Source organism: Schistocerca americana, chromosome 8 (assembly GCF_021461395.2).
Source record: "Schistocerca americana isolate TAMUIC-IGC-003095 chromosome 8, iqSchAmer2.1, whole genome shotgun sequence".
Lineage (NCBI taxonomy): Eukaryota > Metazoa > Arthropoda > Insecta > Orthoptera > Acrididae > Schistocerca > Schistocerca americana.
The window spans coordinates 242,539,788-242,561,682 of record NC_060126.1 but is presented as its reverse complement, the minus strand read 5'-3'; the positions used below and the strand labels follow the sequence as shown (position 1 = coordinate 242,561,682).

The 21,895-nt window shown below is 40.2% G+C and overlaps 1 protein-coding gene across 2 annotated transcripts in view; it reads left to right on the top strand.

The window, feature by feature from the left end:
* LOC124546019 (glutamate synthase [NADH]) overlaps positions 1-7,688 on the top strand; it is a 360,968-nt gene extending 353,280 nt beyond the window's left edge. For both annotated transcript variants that reach the window (XM_047124987.1, XM_047124986.1), the window contains one exon: positions 5,715-7,688. In XM_047124987.1, coding sequence (XP_046980943.1) covers positions 5,715-5,869 — 155 coding nt within the window. In that variant the 3' untranslated portion in view covers positions 5,870-7,688. The remainder of the gene's footprint in view (positions 1-5,714) is intronic.
* Positions 7,689-21,895: the final 14,207 nt, after the last annotated feature.

Sequence of the window (21,895 nt, the reverse complement as noted above, 5' to 3'; positions counted from 1 at the left end):
ACAATACACAGCTTTGAAATTCCACTTTCATCTCATCAGATCTTCAGCTAAGGCCTATACAATGTTACAGGAGGCCTGTGGAGTCTCTTTTTTTTTTAACTACAACACAGCTCAAAGAGGGTTGAAATTCTTTACACAGGAAGGCAACAAATTTCAAAGGAAGGTGGACCCAGTGCTCCAGTCACTGCTCTTACAGGAGAAAACATCAATGCTACTGCTGTCATCGTGAGACATGGTTGACAAATAACCACACGAAACTTTGTGAAATGGTGAAAATTTCAGTGGGTGTCACCCAAAAGTAGGTGATTGAAAATTTACAAATCAGATATTTTTATGCATGGTGGGTTCCAAGACTGGTGATTCCCGAACAAAGGGACTTCTGCATGTAGGTCTGCATGCAGTTGAAGTTGACATTAGAGGAAGCTTTGGAGGTTTTGAAAGATAATCACTGCTGATAACTTTGATCCTGGAAGTAAACAGCAAAGCTCAGTGTGGAAATCACCACCATCAACCCTACCAAAAAAGCAAAAGTGGTTGCTTCTGCAGATTATGGTTATCCCATTTTTTGATATTCATTGAACCTACACACACATCAATAACTGGACAATACTATGGGGATACCCCAAAAACTTTGCAAGTCCATGTGTAGCACAAATGACTGCACATCCATGATAATGAATGGTCATGTATTGCAAATGTTGCTACTGAATAGCTTACAAAAATAAATGTGAAATGCATCTCTCACCTTACCTATAGTCTGAATTTAGCACCATGTGACTTTTTTAAATTCCTTTTCCATCATTAAAAGCAATGGTGAAGGCTGTGGAAGTGATTTTGAAGAGCCTTTTAAAAAATGGTTTCTAGCATGTCTCTGCAGACTGGCAGAAACATTAGGATAAATATGTCGCATCCAAAGAAAACTAGTTTGATAAGGACCATCAAAATTAAGATGATGGTTGTCTAAAAGAAAATATTTTATTCAACAGCTATCATATGTGAGCACCTTATTTTGTTTCTCCATCATGCAGAGGCATTCAAGGAGCCATAGATAAATTACTGGTAATTATAACAGAGAATCCTCCTACTTTTATTCTGGTGACATTCCTGCCACCTTGTTTTAATGCTCCCATTTATCAAGTGTAGAACCAATGTAAAGACTTAAAATTGGGAGAGTGGAATATCGAGAAGAGAGTTTTTCAGCGGTAACAGGTCTGGTCTGATGATCATGAAGTATCATATTTAACTTGTCAGAAAACAGTTAACTACACAGCAGTAAAATTGAGGTTCCAAGCATTCTGACTCAATTGGGGCAGCAACGAGAGACTGGTCAAAGTGTATACATACTTCATTAATCATTTACTTTATTTTTCAGTTGTTTGGTAAATCGCTTGTAAGCGATAGGTGATAGGCGATAGGTGATAGGTGATAGATTTACATATCTAAATGTAACAAGAGCAAGTTGAAGAGTTCTCAGCTTGGTAAGGAGAGCATCATTACCACTGGTTTTTTTTTTTTTCGAGGGAAACATTCCACGTAGGAAAAATATATCTAAAAACAAAGATGATGTGACTTACCAAATGAAAGTGCTGGCAGGTCGACAGACACACAAACATACACACAAAATTCAAGCTTTCGCAACAAACTGTTGCCTCATCAGGAAAAAGGGAAGGAGAGAGAAAGACGGAAGGAAGTGGGTTTTAAGGGAGAGGGTAAGGAGTCATTCCAATCCCGGGAGCGGAAAGACTTACCTCAGGGGGAAAAAAGGACGGGTATACGCTAGAGAGCGCGCGCAAGCGCGCGCTCGCGCTCGCGCACACACACACACACACACACACACACACACACACCCATCCATCCATGTGTGTGTGTGTGTGTGTGTGTGTGTGTGTGTGTGTGTGTGCGCGCGAGTGTATACCCGTCCTTTTTTTCCCCCTAAGGTAAGTCTTTCCGCACCCGGGATTGGAATGACTCCTTACCCTCTCCTTTAAAACCCACATTCTTTCGTCTTTCCCTCTCCTTCCCTCTTTCCTGACGAAGCAACCGTTGGTTGCGAAAGCTAGAATTTTGTGTGTATATTTGTGTTTGTTTGTGTGTCTATCGACGTGCCAGCGCTTTCGTTTGGTAAGTCACATCATCTTTGTTTTTAGATATATTTTTCCCACGTGGAATGTTTCCCTCTATTATATATATATATATATATATATATAGACACACACACACACACACACACACACACACACACACACACACACACACACACACATGATGCGACTTACCGAACGAAAGTGCTGGCAGGTCGATAGACTGCTACAATGTTGTGCAAGATGCAAGGTAATTGTTAATTTGATCCTAAGAGTGGTAGGTTCAAGTTTGGGAACTGGAATAGAGTGCCGTCATAGAATTCTGATTTGAACAGTTGTTGTTCACAAAAACTTATTGAAAGATGGTGAAGGCTTACAAGGAGTCTGCTCCTCCATTTTTAATAGTTAAGAAATTCGCTGTTGTATTCAGATGTGGCTACACTTTTCTTGGAGATGACCCCATTCAGAAATTCTAAGTTGAAAGTAATGAGGAAAGGTAGCGAGGAAAGAAGACTAGGTTTCAGCACCTGGTCGACTATGAGGTCAGTAGAGTTGGAGCACAAGCTATAATTGGGCAACATGAACAATATGATACTGAGTGATATTAAATGATATACGAAATAAGTAACACCATTTGTATGTATGAAAAAAGGGCATGTGATATTTTACTCAAAGAATTCATTATGAAAATACTTTGTGCAAGTCAGATGCCACATTCAGTGCGTGCTACTCAAGAACAAATTCAATTAATTTCTCAGCAATTGGAGAACTTTCCTGAAAAGAATCTAACTGATTTTGTGCAGCAGTTTGAAATGAGATGACTGGTTCCATGACAACCATCCAAGCAGTTGGTGGAAGCCAGGTGTCCTGTACGAAAAACACAGTTTGTTTCATCTGCCAGAAAGGTTATGGTCAGTGGTTTCTGGGCCTCAAAAGTGATTCATATTATCAGCTGCCCTACAAGTAGTCGGGAAGAGTAGCATAGAATCCACAAACTGGATGAAACAATGTAAGATGAGGGATGCACAAGCCCACAAAAGTGCTTTGAAGCGGAAAAACTGAAGTATTTGATTTATCACTAATTGGAACATTGATCACATTCACCGTATTGATCAACCTCACTAGGAACCCCTTGAGTGTGAGGTCACAAAGGGAAATTATGATTACAGCATTTGATGCCCCACATGTTGTCTGCCATGCGACCACAATATTGGCTACTGATGGCAACAGAGGATGGGACTAGAGGTAACTGTGTGCACAGCACGAGGCTACGGAGCATAGTTGAACTGCTTAGTTGACAACTAACTCATAACAGTGCTACAGTGCTAGTGGTGTTGATACAAAGTAGAGCAATGGCAATGATAAACAAAGTAAACATTACATTATGTCTACAACAGTTGCCGAAGTTGACAGAAAGGAAAGGAAGGAATGAGAAAGAAATGTCAGATGAAAAAAGCGATGATAAGTGGCACATAATGCAGAAATATGCTGACTTAAGAGACTTTGACAAAAGCCAGATTGTTGTGGCCTAGTGTACGAGAGCGAGCATCTCAGAAATGATGAAGCTGGTTGGCTGTTCACATGCTACTGTTGTGAGCATCTGTGGTAAGCGGTTGAAGAATGCTGAAATCATGAGTAGGTGATTAGAAGTTGGATGTCCATATCTCATCACAGAACATAGGGATTGGAGGCTTGTCCACCCTCTAAAGCAGGATAGGCAGTGATCTGTGGCAGAACTGATTGCAGAGAACACTGGCACAAGTGTTTTGGAACACACTGTTCAGCATACAATTGTGGACACTGTGTTCCGCAGCAGAGGACCCTTGCATGTTCCCATGTTGATGCAACAGCATAGTCAATTATGATTACAGTAGGCATGGGATCATTATGATTGGACTGCAAATCAATGGAATCATGTCACATGGTCGGATGAATCCCATTTATTGGTAAAACAGCTTGACAACTGTGTCAAGGTACCCTGTCAGCTGAACGAACGGATGCTCGAAGCATGACCGTGTGTCATGGACACAAACTGGTGGGAGCAGTATTCTGTTATGGGGACATTCACTTGGGGATTGTCTGTGTATTCGTGTTGTGTGAGGTAAGTCAGTGCAATGTCTGGTGTCGTGTACATTCGATTTTCCAGACAATGTACATGAGGAGCACAGTGATGACAATATGTGCTTAATAAGTGAAAGTGATGTTGAAACAGGTGTCTCGCCAGGTAGTTCAAAATCCTTCTCTGACAGGAAGACACAAATCCCATCATCAGTGAAACGTATTAAGGGACTGTTGTTGTCCAAGGTGCAGGTACTAAACATAATGGCATAATGAGATATCATCTGCAGTGTAGTAAAAAAAAAAAAAAAAAAAATTATGAACAGATTTGAGTAAGTCTACACCAATGTGACCATGTAGTGCATAAGAAACAGTAGGATATTCATGAGAAGGCAAGACACACTTGTTACAAAAACTGGTGTTTGTGCACTTCAAGGCTGCGCGATACAATTTACGGGATGTGCATGATACTGACCATCTACGTTACGCACATAAAATTGCGCAGGTCATAGATTCCAGTGATTTCAAGGGAAGCAGTGGATAGTTGCTTTGCTTCAAACAGTGCTACAGAATTGGAAGACAGAAGATACCAAAATTTCAAACAAAGTATCAGCTTGAGGGTGCACAGCAAACTGTGGAATCTACCCAAAAATTTGTAGATAGGATAAAGTAATTTATCTCTTAATGCAGTAAAGAATTTGTTTTCAACTCCAACCATCTGGGATTTGAAGAGGAAATGCATATGAAAGGAACCATGGAAATCAGAGGTGCCAAGAGAGTTGTATCAAGATCAACTAACATCAGTGCCTTAATGCATTCATATACAATTATGCCGACTGTTAATCTGTGTGGTAAACTGGCTGGAAAGTTATCCATTGTGCTGCCCCCTATGATAGTTTTTTGCCTGTGTGATCTTGCAAGGGTGATAGGGAATATTTGTCACAGCAGTCAAGAGTGGGAAATGGGTGTAAGGAAACTATAACTATGGTATGAGCACTGCTTTTGGCCAATAGGTGGCCAAAGTAACTTGTTTTTGCTTGATTCCTGGCCTGCGTCTAAAAATCTTGCTCTTTTAGAGCGAACTCTCCCTCCTTGTCAGCCTTCCACCCATTTTCCCTCATCTGAAAGAAGTTGTGCCTGAAAATTTTTTGTCTTCAAGGAAGAGGTTGTGATAGCTGAAGGAGGATATTTTGCAGAGTTTCTGGAATCACAATCAGGAGGTGGGAGCTACCTGCTGGAAACATTTTGGATGTGGTCCCTAGACCAAAATGAGGTTTGCATAGACAAATAAGTGCATTGTTTATTTAAGAAAGTATCTCACTTGAGAGTCCAAGAACTGTATTGTATGTATCCTGTTACGCGAGCTGTGATGCTGACATTAGCACTGTCTCAGAAGGTATCAACACACTAATAAGGACTGGCCCATATAGCTCAGAGCACAATTGAATAAACTGAGTTTCGTGTTTCATTTCTTCTTTATATGCCTACTTATTACTCAGTACCTACATTTTCTGATGAGTTGTTATCTTTATTCAATCCACTGATCAGTTAATTTACAATTTACTTTATTATCAGATTGTCGCAGAGGCCAGTCACTGGTTGTCTGGGCTATCACAGAAGGGCGCCAAGCAGCACGCGAGGTCGACATGTTCCTTATGGGATCATCAACTCTGCCGGGTCTGGGAGGTGTTATCTCAACAGTTGTGGCTCCCATTAGTCAGAAGGGTTAGGTATCTGAAACTCCTGTGCATGTTCCAATCTAAGTGTTAAACATTCAAGGTGTTAATGTTGTAATTAGTATGCATCTCTAGGAAGCATTTGTGTTTACTATTTTTGTAAGCATCCCACAGACAAGAGTTTTGTGGTGTCTCTTGTGCTTGAACAGCACAACTATACTGTTTGTTGAGTTGGAAGTGCAGGAAGTGCTAGAATGGTTATTGACATGGTGAAGATGGGAGTTGAGAAGCCTATATTTTTGGAAATGGATTTTAACTGTTAGTGCATTTGATTGTGAATTATCGTCTGCAAGGAGAGTTCGTAGTGTGCATGGCTTCTTGAAAACATAGCAGCTTTTAGTTTTGAACCTGATCTAGACTGTGTTTGTTTTCTTATTCTGTACATATGTGACAGTTTGTAAGCTGAAGTTCAATAATTTGAGTTGCTTAAATGACAGCTTCTATCAACGAAAGTGAAAAATAAAATAGGCATGCTTTTGTATGTGATAAAATTTGTTCTTTTTTACAGATTACTCTATAGATCTTAATTCCAGCAGATGTTTTCAGTATTTATGTACTTTTTGGTACACATAGTGTTGTGTAATGTTTAAAAATTATAAACTGATCTGTGTACATTGAATATTTAGTAAGAAGAAAGTGACTTTAATAAAATTATCTGTAATGAAGTACTGTAGTTCATTCCTTTCTCTATTTAAAAATATAAAGGTGCACAATACTATATGTTAGTAATTGTTTGAGTCCAGTACAAATCTGTGATATGTCATGTTCTGTGTATGTGTAGAGAAAGAGAAATGTCTGAGTTAGTAAGAACTGTAGCAAAAAGACTGGTGTTGTAATGATTCATTTTAATTCCATCCATATACATGTGTTTTATGTAATGTAATAATGAGGAAAAAATTTACTGTACTGTTCACATATGAAGAACATATGCGTGTTTATGGTACAATACATGCCAAGCTGAAGTCACTAGATTGCAATGTTCCATTTCTAATATTAAACATATATGTAGTGTACTTAATGCTGACATGTTTTACAATGAAAAAAAAAATATTGACTTAAGACAATATGACAGTGCTTCCAGTTGATCTATCTGTGATGTTCAGAAGTACGGTACTTAAAAGGTGTAGCTGCTTATTCTTTGTAGATTGTTCTCCATGAGTATGCATTCATTGTTTGATATGTGTATTCAGTTGGATTGTAGTGAATCTTAGACTTGGTATTGTGTGTGTGTGTGTGTGTGTGTGTGTGTGTGTGTGTGTGTGTGTGTGTGTGTGTGTGTGGTTTATTTTATTTTTTTTAAACTTCCTCAAGAATGGAGAGTGGAGGAATCTGCATATTACGCCTTCAGAACCAATGAAAGTAACTAAGAGAGAAGATTGAAAAATTAATATATTTAACTATATCCTTACATGTTGTATCACATGTGCAATTTGGTAACTTTTTGTGTTGCTACAAATAGTAACACTTTCTGGCCTAAGCAACAAATAGTTCTCAATTATGTAAAAGAAGATACCAAATAATCTATCGCTCTGTCTGAAAGTTTTGTTAAATTGATATTATGTCACCTTTTGTGTGTTTATTGTAAATGTCTTGTTGTATTAAGAGGCAGCAGTATTTTCCTTCATTCAGAATTCAAAAATTCTTGGTTGTTGTTGAATATCTGGAAATACTTTAATCTCTAGTGACATTTATGGTTGTCACACAGTTGTCAAAAGACAATTTCATCATTGTTGTTGTCATTGCAAAAAAAGCTCAAAAATAATTACTATATATCTTATGTTGTATGCTTGTGGAGAATAAAATGTCCAGTGTTTTTGTTGTGCTAGTCTTTTTAACTCTTAACGAAATTCTTGAAAAATTGTTATTGAGCAATGTTAATTGGCTGACACAAGTTACCTTATTACCTCAGTTTGTGCATATGTCACTTTCCATTAGAGGAGTATACAGTGTTTCTTTGAAGACACAGGTGGCTTAAGAAAAGAAATTCTTTAGAGATAAAAGGAAGTTATGTGCACATTTTTCTCAAGTTAGTATTTATTGTGTAGGTGAGGCTAACGGCAGTCAAATTCAGGGAAAAATTTGTTGATGTGACCCAGAACTTCAGCACTGCACCAAGCCTGACAGCAACAGAATACTTACATCAAATTTTGAAAATCTGTAGTAACACCATATTTCTTCAGTTGCTGACAGCAAAATGTTGTAGGCGTTACGTTCAGATTTACAACGTAGTGAAGAGATTTAAAATGAGGAAAACAAATACTTAAATGTCTTGGCAACATTGAATTCATTACACATTAAGAATAAATAAGGTGGAGAACAAGATAACTGGCCTTGACTTCGTTGAACTGCAGAAAAAGAACATAGAATTCACTTGAAATGGTTTGTCTAAGTCACCAAGCACTTTTAAACCTGGATAACAGTTCATAAAGTTTAGCTTTGTCCGTTTGGAATATGTCTCCAAATACAACCTGGCTCAGGCTCAGTCACAGTCATGGATCGGTTTGTAAGATGTATGATGGAAGAAAAAGCTGTAGTTAAAGTACTAGTACTCTGACAAAAGATATATATTTGACCTTGTTAAAGCAGAATATGATCCATCCAAGAGGAATGATGTAGCTATATGATACTAAAATGGAGACTTTCACGGCCGGAAATATCATGTCCATTATAATTATCCGGACTGTTATGCCGTGGTCGGTTGATGAATTCTGTGTCGTTTCCCAACGTTTTGTCTCCGACTGCGGGAGACATCTTCAAGGGGGTCCGTAGCTCGATGGAAGGTCCAACACACCCACTGGCTCGCTACTGAGGGAGCCAGTGGGTGTGTTGGACCTTCTATCGAGCTATGGACCCCCTTGAAGATGTCTCCCGCAGTCGGAGACGAAACGTTGGGAATCGACACAGAATTCATCAACCGACCACGGCATAACAGCCCGGATAATTATAATGGACATAGCTATATGAATTAGTCTGTTGGCAGACATTATTACTGAGCAGTGAATAAACACTGAAACTGTATATCTTGAACACTGCATTGTTTTGAAGGGAAGTATATACTGTGAGAGAACTAGAGGCAAAGAAGCTTTAAGTATTTGAAACGTACAAGTATCAAATGCTGTTTGACATTTGGTGGACAGATTAAATGTGAAATGAAAGGGCAGTAGAAAAAAATTACTTATGGGCAGACGTCTCTGGGACATGTTCAACAAAAGATGGTTTAAATTAGTGGGACAAACACTAAGGTGGTCAGAAATAGGTAACTTGGCAATGGAAAAGGCAGTATTGGGAAACATTGAAAGAACAGACAAGTTGCCCAACTATTCTGTAATTCGCCCTGTGCCAGACACAGGGATCATCGAACCACCTTCAGCCTGTTTCTGTATTATGCAGTTCTTGAACAGTCTTAAAAATTTCCATGTGAATCTTTGTATGTGTGTTCTGATTTCTCATATTTTATTATGATTGTCATTTCTTTCTGTGTCGATGGGAGTCGACAAAATATTTTCATGCTTGGTGAAGAAAATTGGTGACTGAAGTGTCGTGAAATGATACCACTACAATGAAGAACGCCATTGTTTTAATAATTGTCACTCCAACTTGTCCATCAGATCTGTGACACTGCATCCCTAATGCCATAGTAGTACAAAATGAGATGTCCTGCTTTGAACTTTTCCGATGTCCTCCTACAATCCTAACTGGTACGGATTCCATACAACACAGCAGAGTCTTTAGCAGATCCTCTGCACCTTCTAAGTGTTATGCCAATAAAGCAGTCCTTGGTTCACTATCCCTGCAACATTATCTACATGATAGTTCCAGTGTAAGTTATTTGTAATTGTAATTCCTAGGTATTTAGATGAATTGACACCTTTCAGTTTTGAGTGAATTATCATGTAACCGAAGTTTATCGGATTTCTTTTAGTAGTTACGTGGATGATGTCACACTTCTGATTATTCAGTCAACTGCCACTTTTCACACAATACAGGTATCTTGTCTAATTTGTTTTGCAATTAGTTCTGATCTTCTGACGACTTCACTAAACAGTAAATGACTGCATCATCTGCAAATAATGTAAGAGGGTTGCTCAGATTGTCTTCTAAACCATTTATATAGATCATGGAAGTGGACCTGTAACATATTCTTGGGAATACCAGATGCCCCATCAGTTACATTCAATGACTTTGTCAGTTACTATGAAGTGTGGCAATTCTGACATGAAATCACAAATTCAGTTGCACAACTGAAGTGTTACACCATGAGTGCCGAATTTGATTAGGAGTCTTTTGTGGGAAGTGGCATCAAAAGCCTCATGGAAATCTGGAAATGGGAATCAATTTTAGATCCACTATGTAGCAATCATCACTTTGCATGAATAAGGAGCTAGTTGTGTTACACAAGAATGATATTTGCTGAATCTGTGGTGACTTGTGACAATATGTCATTTCCTTTTAGGCAATACATAATGTTTGAAAACAGTACATGTTTGTAAACAATACTGTAAATTGGCATTAGAGATATGGGTCTGTAATTGAGTGGGTTACTCTTGTTTTCTTTCTTGATTATTTGTGTGACCTGTGCAACTTTCTAGTGTGTAGGTATGGATCTTCCATCAAGAGCTGTATTTGTTTCCTAAATGTGGAGCTATTATATTGGTGTGCTGTGAAGGAAACCTAATCAATATACAACCTGAAGTGTAAGAGTTGCCTTTGTTAAATGATTTAGTTACTTCACTACACTGAGGATATCCACCTATAAGTTACTTTATTGGGAACTGTTCTTGGTTTGAATACTGGACTATTTAATTCGTGTTCTGTGGTGAACAAATTATGGTAAACCATGTTTAGAGGCACTGTCATCAGTAACATTACCAGTGCTATCGCACAGTGAAGTTGCTGATTGCATCTTGCTGCTGGTGTACTTTACATACGAGCAAAATGTCTTTGGGTCTTCTGCCAGATTTAAAGGCAAATCCATTGTGGAAACAGTATCTCCATTGAAGGTTGCACTAAATTTTGACTTTCTGCAAAACATTGCCAGTCTTGAAGAATTTGCTTGCTTTTAAATTTGATATGCTTATTTTCGTTGCTTCAGCAACAGTGTTCAGGTGACCTGTTTTATGTACCGTGGAGAATCAATTCCATCTCTTATTAAGTGTATAGTATAAACCTGTCGATACAATTTCTTTGAATTTAAGCCACACCTGAGCTTCGCTTACATAGTTGGTTTGGAAGGTTCTCTCTTAGGAAAGCATCAAGCAAATTTTTACCAGCCTTTTTATGTAGACATATTTTCCATTTATTTTTTAGCATTTGGATGTTACAGTGCTCAGTCTTGCTGCAACAACTTTGTAGTCACCTAATCCCTGTATCTGCCATCAAGATGCTCCCTGTTTGCTCAGGATTATTTGTTGCTAAGAGGTCAAGTACGTTTTTGCAACCATTGACAGTTTGGGTGTGCCCCTGAGCTAATTGCTGAAAATAATTTTGTGAGAAAGCATTTAGTACAATTTCAGATGATGTTTTATGCCAACTGCAGACTTTAAACATCTATTGGGTGGTTACTATTAAACTGATGGTGTTCTGAGTGCTTCAGTGCTACATTGCAGGGCATTGGAACACTGTAGGTATGTTCATTAATTGGTGTGCTAGTGGAGTATGCTGAAAGAAATAATAGTGCCACTTTCTACTGCCAGTTGAAAACGTAGTGCTGTAAGCAGAACGACTGTGGTGTGTGTGCAGGAAAAGAGGAGGAACAATCAAACACATGGTTGTGGCACGTTTATTGGGTTAGGGTTACAAGTTACAACACATGTTCTGTATGGTCTGCTGACTAAGCAATATGCTGCATCTATCACACAGTATGGTTGACAGTTGCTTGCAGCATATCCAGTGTATTCAGAGCAGTATGTCATTGTATGCTATAATTCTGAATAGGAAGAGCCCTGACACATTCCTGATGGACACGATCTTTCAGATAGTCCCACAACCATAAGTCATGTGGATACAGTGCATGTTTGGAAAGCCACATATCTTGAAATTGCCTAGAGATAATGTGGTTATTACTGGATGTTTCTCAAAGCAAATCGTTCATGGGGCAAGTGACATGTGGTTTTGTTCCCTTATGCATGAAAACAGTGGTGTGGACATAGTTGTGTTCTTGTAAAGCAGGAATCACGTGTTGCACAAGGGAGCGCTTATAATGAGATGATGTCACTGTATATGGAACAGGTCTGTGAAGTGTCATCTCCTTTTTTTTAAAAAAAAAAAAAAAAAAAAAAAAAAAAAAAACAAAGGGTCAAGAGTGAAGGTGCGAAGGTGCTTGTGAAAACACACCACGAAGTCACATAATGTGAATGTAGTGGATGTTCCTGCACAACATGTGGCGAAGTAGAACCCCATCTACCACAGTTCTATGCATTCACAGGACCGTGTTTCATACACCCAAAGAATGTTCCCTGGCTACACATATTCATTTCTATGCATGTCAAAAAAAAAAAATAAGGGCAAAGTTGTGATGATGTAGCCTGTCATTAGGCTTCATCTGGTTCATGTCCTGAATCTCGTAGGGGTACCAGTGTAAAATACACCACAAAATCTTTTGAACTGTGGACCAGGGGAGAGAGAATTCCTGTGACAGAGTTCAAATACTGGCAGCAGAATTTGAGGAATATGCTACATGGTCGACTATAGCTACAACTACTTCATCAACTGCCATAGGAATGGGCAACATCCCTCTCCATGTTGCACCCCCCTAATATACCTATTTCTTTAAATTTTTTGATCATATTGTTTAAGCCCATTTATTGACATGGAGCCTCTTTGCAGCTGTTTCTCTATGATATTCCCGCAATGCAGCACTGCTATTGCTGCCAATTTGGTAAAACAACTGTATCAGCAGTGCATTGTCTTTCTTCTCAATGAACATTGCGTTTCATATAGTGTAGCGGCAGCTTGTCTAGGGCGGCTTCCTAGTGAAAATTTTCCATGTTGAGAAACGTATTTCTGTTTAATAGCTAGTGGTCTCAGAATTCAGTGAGAAATCTGCACACCAACTTTTAGCTGTCCGTAAACAGCTTGAAGCCATGTTGGATACAATCAATAAACTTCTAGTTAATGCTTGAAGTTGTGGTGACATCGGGGTGCCAGTGACAAGACCTGCAACACCTTTGGTGTCATTGGAATCCCCTGGTGGCATGGACGTCACTGCAGCTTTCAATACGCGACATTTAACCGGTCCATCCTCGCTCCAGAGTGCGTGGCAGACAGTGATGGGCAGAAGGTGAAAGAGGGAGCAGGCCATGCCGGCTGGCTCCCTACGTCTTAGCAACAGGTACAAGGTGCTTCCCTGTGTTGTTGATAACTCTGAGCCAGCACAGAATGCCTCTCCTGTTGGGCCAGCAATCGATTTTCCTGCCCAGTCCGGACAAGTACAGAGGGTGGGTATGGCAGTCATTGGGAGCTCCAATGTTATGTGGGTGATGGAGCCACTCAGCGAGATAGCAGGCAAGGCGAGAAAGAATTCCACTGTGCATTCGGTATGTTTGCCAGTAGGTCTCATCCATGATGTGGAGGAGGCCCTGCCAGTGGCTATCGAGTGCACTGGGTGCAACCAGCTGCATATTGTAGCACATATCGGCAGGAATGACGCTTGCCATTTGGGTTCTGAGGCCATTCTCGGCTCCTTTTGGTGGCTGGCTGATTTGGAGAAGGCAACTACCAATGCAAGTGGGGTGCAGCCTAAGCTGACTATTTGTAGAATTGTACCCAGAGTTGATCATAGTCCTCTGGTTTGGAGTGGACTGGAAGGTCTAAACCAGAGAGATATTTAAAGAGAAAGCTATTACTGTGAAGCCAGCTAAATCATATTTTGTGTGTTAAGAGCTTAAGTTTTTAGGACATATGGTAGGGGCGCAGGTAATTAGAAAGGACCCTGAATGCATCAAAGCTATTAAATAAATTCCACATCCTAGAAACGTAAGGCAGCTGAAGGGATTTATAGGAATGGCCGGACACTATGAATGGTACATACTCCAACGCTTTAGATGACCCGAAGCAATGTGAAGTTATATTGCAAAATTCATACCTCTCTTACATCAGTTGACTTATTTGATCAGCACAGCCGATCTTCTTCTCTGGATTGCCGGCTCCATCGAACTCCAAAACCTTTTTCTCCGAAGAATAATGCTGGTTACAGGAATTCATAAGACTCTCTCTCTCTCTCTCTCTCTCTCTCTCTCTCTCTCTCTCTCTCTCTCTCTCTCTCTCTCTCTCTCTCTCTCTCTCTCCCCCCCCCCTTCCCCCCCTTCCAAAATACGGTCAATGAAAATAAATGTAATAGGATATTAAGGTATTATTACTAATTTGACTGAGCATCACAGTCTGTAGGTAAGACTCTGAAATGCCATTCGGCAGGATGGCAGTTCAAATGCCTACCTAGCTACCTAGATCCAGGTTATCCTTTCTTTCCATAAATTACTTAAGGTAAACTTTTGGATTGTTCATTTGAAAACGATGTTGCTGATTTTACTTTCCCAAACTGAACATTTTGATCTGTTTCTGCTGATTTGGTTACTGATGACTTTTCTTTCATCTGCCCTACTCGTCCTCAGAATGTGGTAAGTGTTATATTATGGAAATTAATGCACATGTTGTACTAAGCATTTGGCTGTTGTAAGGAACCAAATTAATTTAAAGTTGTTTCTAATGGCAAGTCATCTCTCATTCTTGGATAGTAAAAGCACATTTATCACCACTGAAATGTTTAAAACACATGAACACTTTGAACGTCTTTGTGTGGAACTTCTGTAGATCATGGAGCTTAACTTGAAATTAATGAAGCAAAGTGAATGAACTACACTTTCAATTGCTTCCTATACATTGTAGAGAACATGTTTTGGTATACATGTTGGTTATATCAGTTCCTGTGATACAATGGAGAAAAAATTGATAAAAGTAAAATCTTAAGTATCAAACAGGAACATCTGACTGCAGTAGGGTTTACACACTTACCAAAGTGTTAAATATTGTGTGAAATGTCTGCATTACTGACTAGGAGGAGAGTACTTCACTGCGTATCTGTCTTCTCGGTGTAAATTTTAGCTAAACTAACATGAGGAAATATATAAAATCTCTATCTCAGTTCAAGTGAAATGAGACTATAAGCATGCATAGAGAACAGTTTGTCTTAGCTCAAGGATGAGAAACACTTTCCTACTAATAAGCAGAGTTCCTGCACTGAAAATTTTTAGCTGAAGCAGTCAACTTTGTGGCACTGGACAAGCAGTTTACAATTTTTTTTTTTTTTTTTTTTTTTTTTTTTTTTTCCAAAATGTCACATACAAAGTCTGATATGAAAGAATCACATTGTTGCCTTTTGCAGTAAGACCCAACTGCGACACATCTCTCTGCAAAAGTTCTTCACCTGCTCAATGTGTTTCTGCATCTTGTTTTCAGTGAGGCTGCACAGGAGCTCCATCATTTTGCATTCATGTGGTGCACAAGAACATGTCTTTGGTAAATTGATTATCTATTACTACTGTATTGACTTCTCTCACTGTAAAAGTATAGGTTTGGACATAGTTTTGCAATGTGCAACAACAAATAGTGCCTTACTAATGTGAGCAGTCTTGATTCTTTTATGAATTGGTATGATAACTATGGTGACTGGCATTTCTATGCCACACTGTGGATTACTCATCTGGAGATTGTTACTCCACAAATAATCTACTAGATATGATGGAACAGATAGATGCAAGAGCAAAAGAAGCACCAGCAAGAAGACTGTCCCTGAAAACACACTGATTTCCACAAAGCAACAAAATGCATGTAAGTAATGATCATTTAATTTATGTGATCATTACACTATGTGTAGAACATGAGATACTACTTGTGAAAACACAGCTCCAGACAAAGAATTTGTTCGTACTTAGAATGTGGTAAAAAATACAAAATGTTGACATGGCACAAGCTATGTCTGTGCACGTGGTGGCAAAAGAAACAGCACATGCAGCAAAAGAGTAGTACTGTAAACATACTGAAAACTTTTTACAGCTACTGTCATTGTGCCGAGGATCCAGTGAGGATGGCTGTAAGATACATCGTACTTCCCAGGGGCATCACAAACATGCACTATTGGATCCAGGTGGGATCAAGATCAATTGTTTGCTCCTAACAATATACAGTCATTCATGACATGATCCCCGCTTTTTCCATATTTAGTGTTGCAGAATAAAATGATCTGTTGCTCTATTTTAAAAATGTAGGGGGAGCATCAATGCTCTTATTTGTTCGCATAAAATAACACGGTACCTTGTAAGTCAGACCATTAGCGATCTGTGGAGAAGATGGTTTTTCATGGACATCCAACAGTCATACAAGGCATCAAAACTCGACTAGGGTGCCAGTGAGGTAAGAGGTAGTATCGGGTGAAGTGAATAAGGGAAGAAAGGAAGTGTGGAAGGGGACAGAGGGAGGTTCTAAGATGGTAGCAGTTGATGTATGGGAGCAAGAGGCAGCAACTGGGCAGGATAGGAATGTGGCAGTAACAAGTTTGTCTAGGTGCAGGCAGGGTGCACATGTGCAAAGTGACCTGGAAGAGAGGTTGGTAGGGGAGGATAGAATAGGAGAAGAGGAAGGCTGCAGAGAGAGAGGGTGGGAGTTGTGAGGAGAATGGAGTAAAGTGGGGAGCAATGATACAAAGCTGGAGGTGGGTGTGAGATAGGGACTAGTGTAGACTGAAGGCAGGAGGATTGTGAGATTGAATGATGTGTTGGAAAGACAATTCCCATTCCTGTGTACACAATTCAAACTGGTATTGTGAAGGAGGCAACCAGATGGCATGGGATGTGAAGCAGACATTGCAGTAAATCAGTTATGTTATTCTCAGCAGGGCATCCCCCCACTGGATGTCAACTCTCTTCTTGGTGACAGTTGGGCGATGACCATTCATTTGAGTTGATAGCTAGTGGTGATTGGTGGGAATGCTTATGTAAAAGACTATACAAAACGTACAGCAGAGCGGGTAAATGACACGACTGCTTTCACAGGTGGGCATGCCTCTGATAGGACAGAATATGACTGAGATTGGATGTGCTGGGTGGGCACATAAGATAGTTCTGTACATTCTTGTACATAGGCATGCCCACCAACCACAAATAGCTATCAACCAAATAAATAGCCATTGCTGAACTGTGATAGCACAGCATTCTGAGTACAAGAAGATTGATTGCAATGGCTGCTTCAAATCCCACGCCAATTGGTTGTCTCCATCATAGTACCAGTTTGAATTACGTACATAGGAATGGGAACTGCCTTTTTTCTCCGGACTGGAAAGAGATAGAAACATGCGCATTGTTTTAAAATGAGGCCGCGTTCATTGTCAATACGTCCCAGAGATGGCAGCACCGTACAGCAGATGGAATTTTACCGCCAGCGGCGAGAATGAGCACTGTTTTAAATACTTAAAATGGCGACGTTTTCCTTACTTGAACAGCGTGCAATCCTTCGTTTTCTGGATTTGCGTGGTGTAAAACCAATTGAAATTCATAGACAGTTGGTGATGGAGTTATGGATGTGTCGAAAGTGTGTTCATGGGTGCGACAGTTTAATGAAGGCAGAACATCGTGTGACAACAAACCAAAACAACCTCGGGCTCGCACAAGCCGGTCTGACGAAATGATCGAGAAAGTAGAGAGAATTGTTTTGGGGGATCGCCGAATGACTGTTGAACAAATTGCCTCCAGAGTTGGCATTTCTGTGGGTTCTGTGCACACAATCCTGCACGACGACCTGAAAATGCGAAAAGTGTCATCCAGGTGGGTGCCACGAATGCTGACGGACGGCCCCATGGCTGCCTGTGTGGCATGTTGCCAAGCAATGTTGACGCGCAACGACAGCATGAATGGGACTTTCTTTTCGTCGGTTGTGACAATGGATGAGACGTGGATGCCATTTTTCAATCCAGAAACAAAGCGCCAGTCAACTCAATGGAAGCGCACAGATTCACCGGCACCAAAAAAATTTAGGGTAACCGCCAGTGCTGAAAAAATGATGGTGTCCATGTTGTGGGACAGCGAGGGCGTAATCCTTACCCATTGCGTTCCAAAGGGCACTACGGTAACAGGTGCATCCTACGAAAATGTTTTGAAGAACAAATTCCTTACTGCACTGCAACAAAAACGCCCGGGAAGGGCTGCGCGTGTGCTGTTTCACCAAGACAATGCACCTTCACATCGAGCCAACGTTACGCAACAGTTTCTTCGTGATAACAACTTTGAAGTGATTCCTCATGCTCCCTACTCACCTGACCTGGCTCCTAGTGACTTTTGGCTTTTTCCAACAATGAAATACACTCTCCGTGGCCGCACATTCACCAGCCGTGCTGCTATTGCCTCAGCGATTTTCCAGTGGTCAAAAGAGACTCCTAAAGAAGCCTTCGCCGCTGCCATGGAATCATGGCGTCAGCATTGTGAAAAATGTGTACGTCTGCAGGGCGATTACTTCGAGAAGTAACGCCAGTTTCATCGATTTCGGGTGAGTAGTTAATTAGAAAAAAAAAAATCGGAGGCCTTAGAACTTGAATGCACCTCGTACATCCTTCAATCTCACAATCCTCGTGGCCTTGATCTCCTTCTTTTCAGCAGTCTCCATTTCTTTGCACACATTTTTCCCATTTTATTTACAAGTTTGAAAATATAATTTTGAAGGCAATCTGTTCCAGCTTCCCAAAGGTAGTAATGCATTGATTGCCTAACATTCTCCACTGTCTCACTGCAATGGCCTCATATCTGTACCTTAACAGAACTGAAAATACGGTGGCCAGAGGGTGCCAAGTTGGGCTGTAAGGAGGATGTGGAAGAGTTTCCCCACTCCAATGTCCTGATCTTCTGCAAAGTGACATGAGCAGTGTGAGGATGCATGTTATCCTGTGGTAGGACATTCTTCCCAGGACATTTATCACACAAAATATGACAGAGCTTGCAGAATGTAATATAGCAGTCGGAATTTACAGTTGCCCAGGTTCAAGAAAATCGATCAGAATGACAACCCTATGCATCCTAGAAGTCAGTGTCCATGACTTTCCCCAGCAGATGTCACTGTCTTCGCTTTCTACTTCAATGGCAAAACCAAATGTTTCCATTCCATAGTCTGGCATTTGGTTTCAGGCTCCTAATGATGGAACCAGCTTTCTTAGTGTGTTGTGGTATTCGTCACAAATCATCTTTATTTTTAAATCTCTGTCGAAGGCTTTGGGTGATAATTATTTTTACAGTTTTTGGTTTTCAATCGATAAATATGGGACCCAATGGGCACAAATTTTACGACTTTTACAAACCCATGATATACAAAGAGAAGTCCCCCCACTGCCCGATCCCACAGGTATAGCAGCAAATTCCCTCAGGCAAAAGCTGCACCTTTGACGTTAATTTAGGGATGTATGCAATGGATGATACACTTTATGATAACCTAATATTTGAATCATTTCTTGCACAGCACTGCGTTCTACTGCAAGTTTTGCAACGTTTTCACTCATTGTGAGATTCCCTTTTCTCTAATGAGCTCATCAACTCTTTCCTTGTTGCATTTTGTGTAGGCAGTCCAGGGCAACTACGTGACTCATCTTCGATATTTGTGTTTTAATCTTTGAAATGTTTCACTCATCTCCTAACATTGCTGGCGCCAATGTAGACATCTCCATGGGCACCCTGAAATCTAAGGTGAATTTCAGCTGTACATTACTCGTCCTTAGCAAGGAATTCAATTACAGCAAGCTGTCGAAACTCGACATTGATGTCAGCCTTTTTGGGAGTACTGCCTGTGGTCAAGTGATTAATGCTTTACATCACAATATAGCAACATGTAGTAGTGTAGAATCTTTAGATTGCGATACTTTGTTGGAATCGGAATTTTAAAAATGAGTTGCTCAGGGCTTTAAATATGATCCTCGAATCTCAATGTTATCGTCAGCTGTGGGGGACGGTGCTGAGTATATTGTTTTGCTAAAGTAAAATAGAGCCACTGAATGCATGGGGATTCCTATCGCGTGTCCAAGGCGCGATAAGCCACGTCTGTGTTGGCGCGCCCAAGAGTTTCAGATCGACGAACACGATGATCAACGAACTGGATGCAGCCTGACTGATTGATGAGCTCGAGGTTTACTGGCAAGGGTCGTCGCCACAACTTCGTCCTCACTTCATGCTGTACCGTACCCTCGCCAGGAGAAGTGGCTGTGACTTTTAGGCATTTCAGCTCACCTGGCACCGATGCTACAACATGAACCCTAACATTGGCTCTTACCTCCAAATAATGAAACAACTGGATGTCGCTGCTGATGCTGTGCATATGCACAGGTCACTGTTCTCTTTTCTCCGTCTGTGCCCTGTGCCCTTCGCCCCTCTGACAGCGTACACTTCTCTTGTTGCCAACATAAACCGCGGTAGGCAAAAATTATGTCTACTACTACGCCGCTAACCCGGAATCCAGGGTTAGTTGCAGGTTGCGTATATAACGACTCCCAGGAGCAACAAAATTTTGGTCTTCATTATTTCGCGTAGTTGTTGACAGAATTTAAAAAAATTCTGTCATGGTCTACTCGTTAAGAGGTATAATACTAAAATTATAATTTATCAAGTCAAGTGTTACAGTTATAAACTCTCTTTTTGTTTAGAGACAGCATAACCGACAGCAGGAAAACACCCTGACTCTAGCACTGAGAAACTTCCAACAAAATTTACACGTATTTTCAAACCTTTACGAAACATATCCACATATACCACGGCATGTACCTGCAAGATTATATTATTGTACAACACTTAGTTCAGAAGATAAGACGACGTAAACAGTCAGATGCGTGAAGAAACAGCTTTCAAAATGGTTCAAATGGCTCTGAGCACTATGGGACTTAACATCTGTGGTCATCAGTCCCATAGAACTTAGAACTACTTAAACCCAGCTAACCTAAGGACATCACACACATCCATGCCCGAGGCAGGTTTCGAACCTGCGACCGTAGCAGTCGCGCGCTTCCGGACTGAGCGCCGAGAACCGCGAGACCACCGCGGCCGGCAACAGCTTTCACTTATAATGCATCAACACGAGACTTGACATTTTAATTTATTATTTCTTTACTTCTAATTCATTAGCAACACAATCCGTAGCAGTATCTAAAAATATCACTAAATGTACCTGCAAAATTATATCACCTTAACAGCATTTAGTTCGAGAGATATGACGTCATAAACATTGAGATGCGTAAAAAAAACTAGCTTTAATTCAAAATGGAGCACAAATTATTCAGACTATTCATCCGACGTTTCATAGTGTGAGCGTTTAGAAACTTCTAACTTTAAACATAATTTCAAACCTTCCCTAAACTTTTTTTTCGCTTAGATGCATATATAGTTAAGACATTAACTTCAGACGTCTGAAGTTAACAGTTATACATGTGAGTTCGATTCCTTACAGAATCGAATTTGTGGTTGATTATCAAATGTACATGAACATCAGCTTCCATGTCGAGTTTCAAGACGATTAAATCAGGTTGAAATCAAGTTTGACGAGAATAAGTACATACCGGGTCCAGTAACAATTCAGTACATCTTACGTAGTGTCAGAATCTGTGTCTATAATTGACTTAGACAATGAACCTTACGGTGTATTACTTGACAATGCGAACTGTAGGTCCCAACACAGCTGGAACTAAATTGATCGCGTGACCCAACACAGCCATGTTACAGATAACAGTGCGTATAGTTACTGTACACTCAATGATCTCTATACTAGGTACAGACAATTGCTCGCAGTGCAAACAAATAAAAGATAGCTCGAAATGATTTCTTGGAGATATGTGAGGGTTAGCTGTCAACGTCATAATATTTTTTGATGAGAACGAACTACACTGGAAAAGGAGAAATGGACACGTGTACTTCTAAAATGTTAAATTTGGAGAGATGGACAGTGTGCTACTTATAAAAGTGAGGGCAAGATGTAGAAGCGAGTGGAGCTCAAGTATGTATTCTAGAG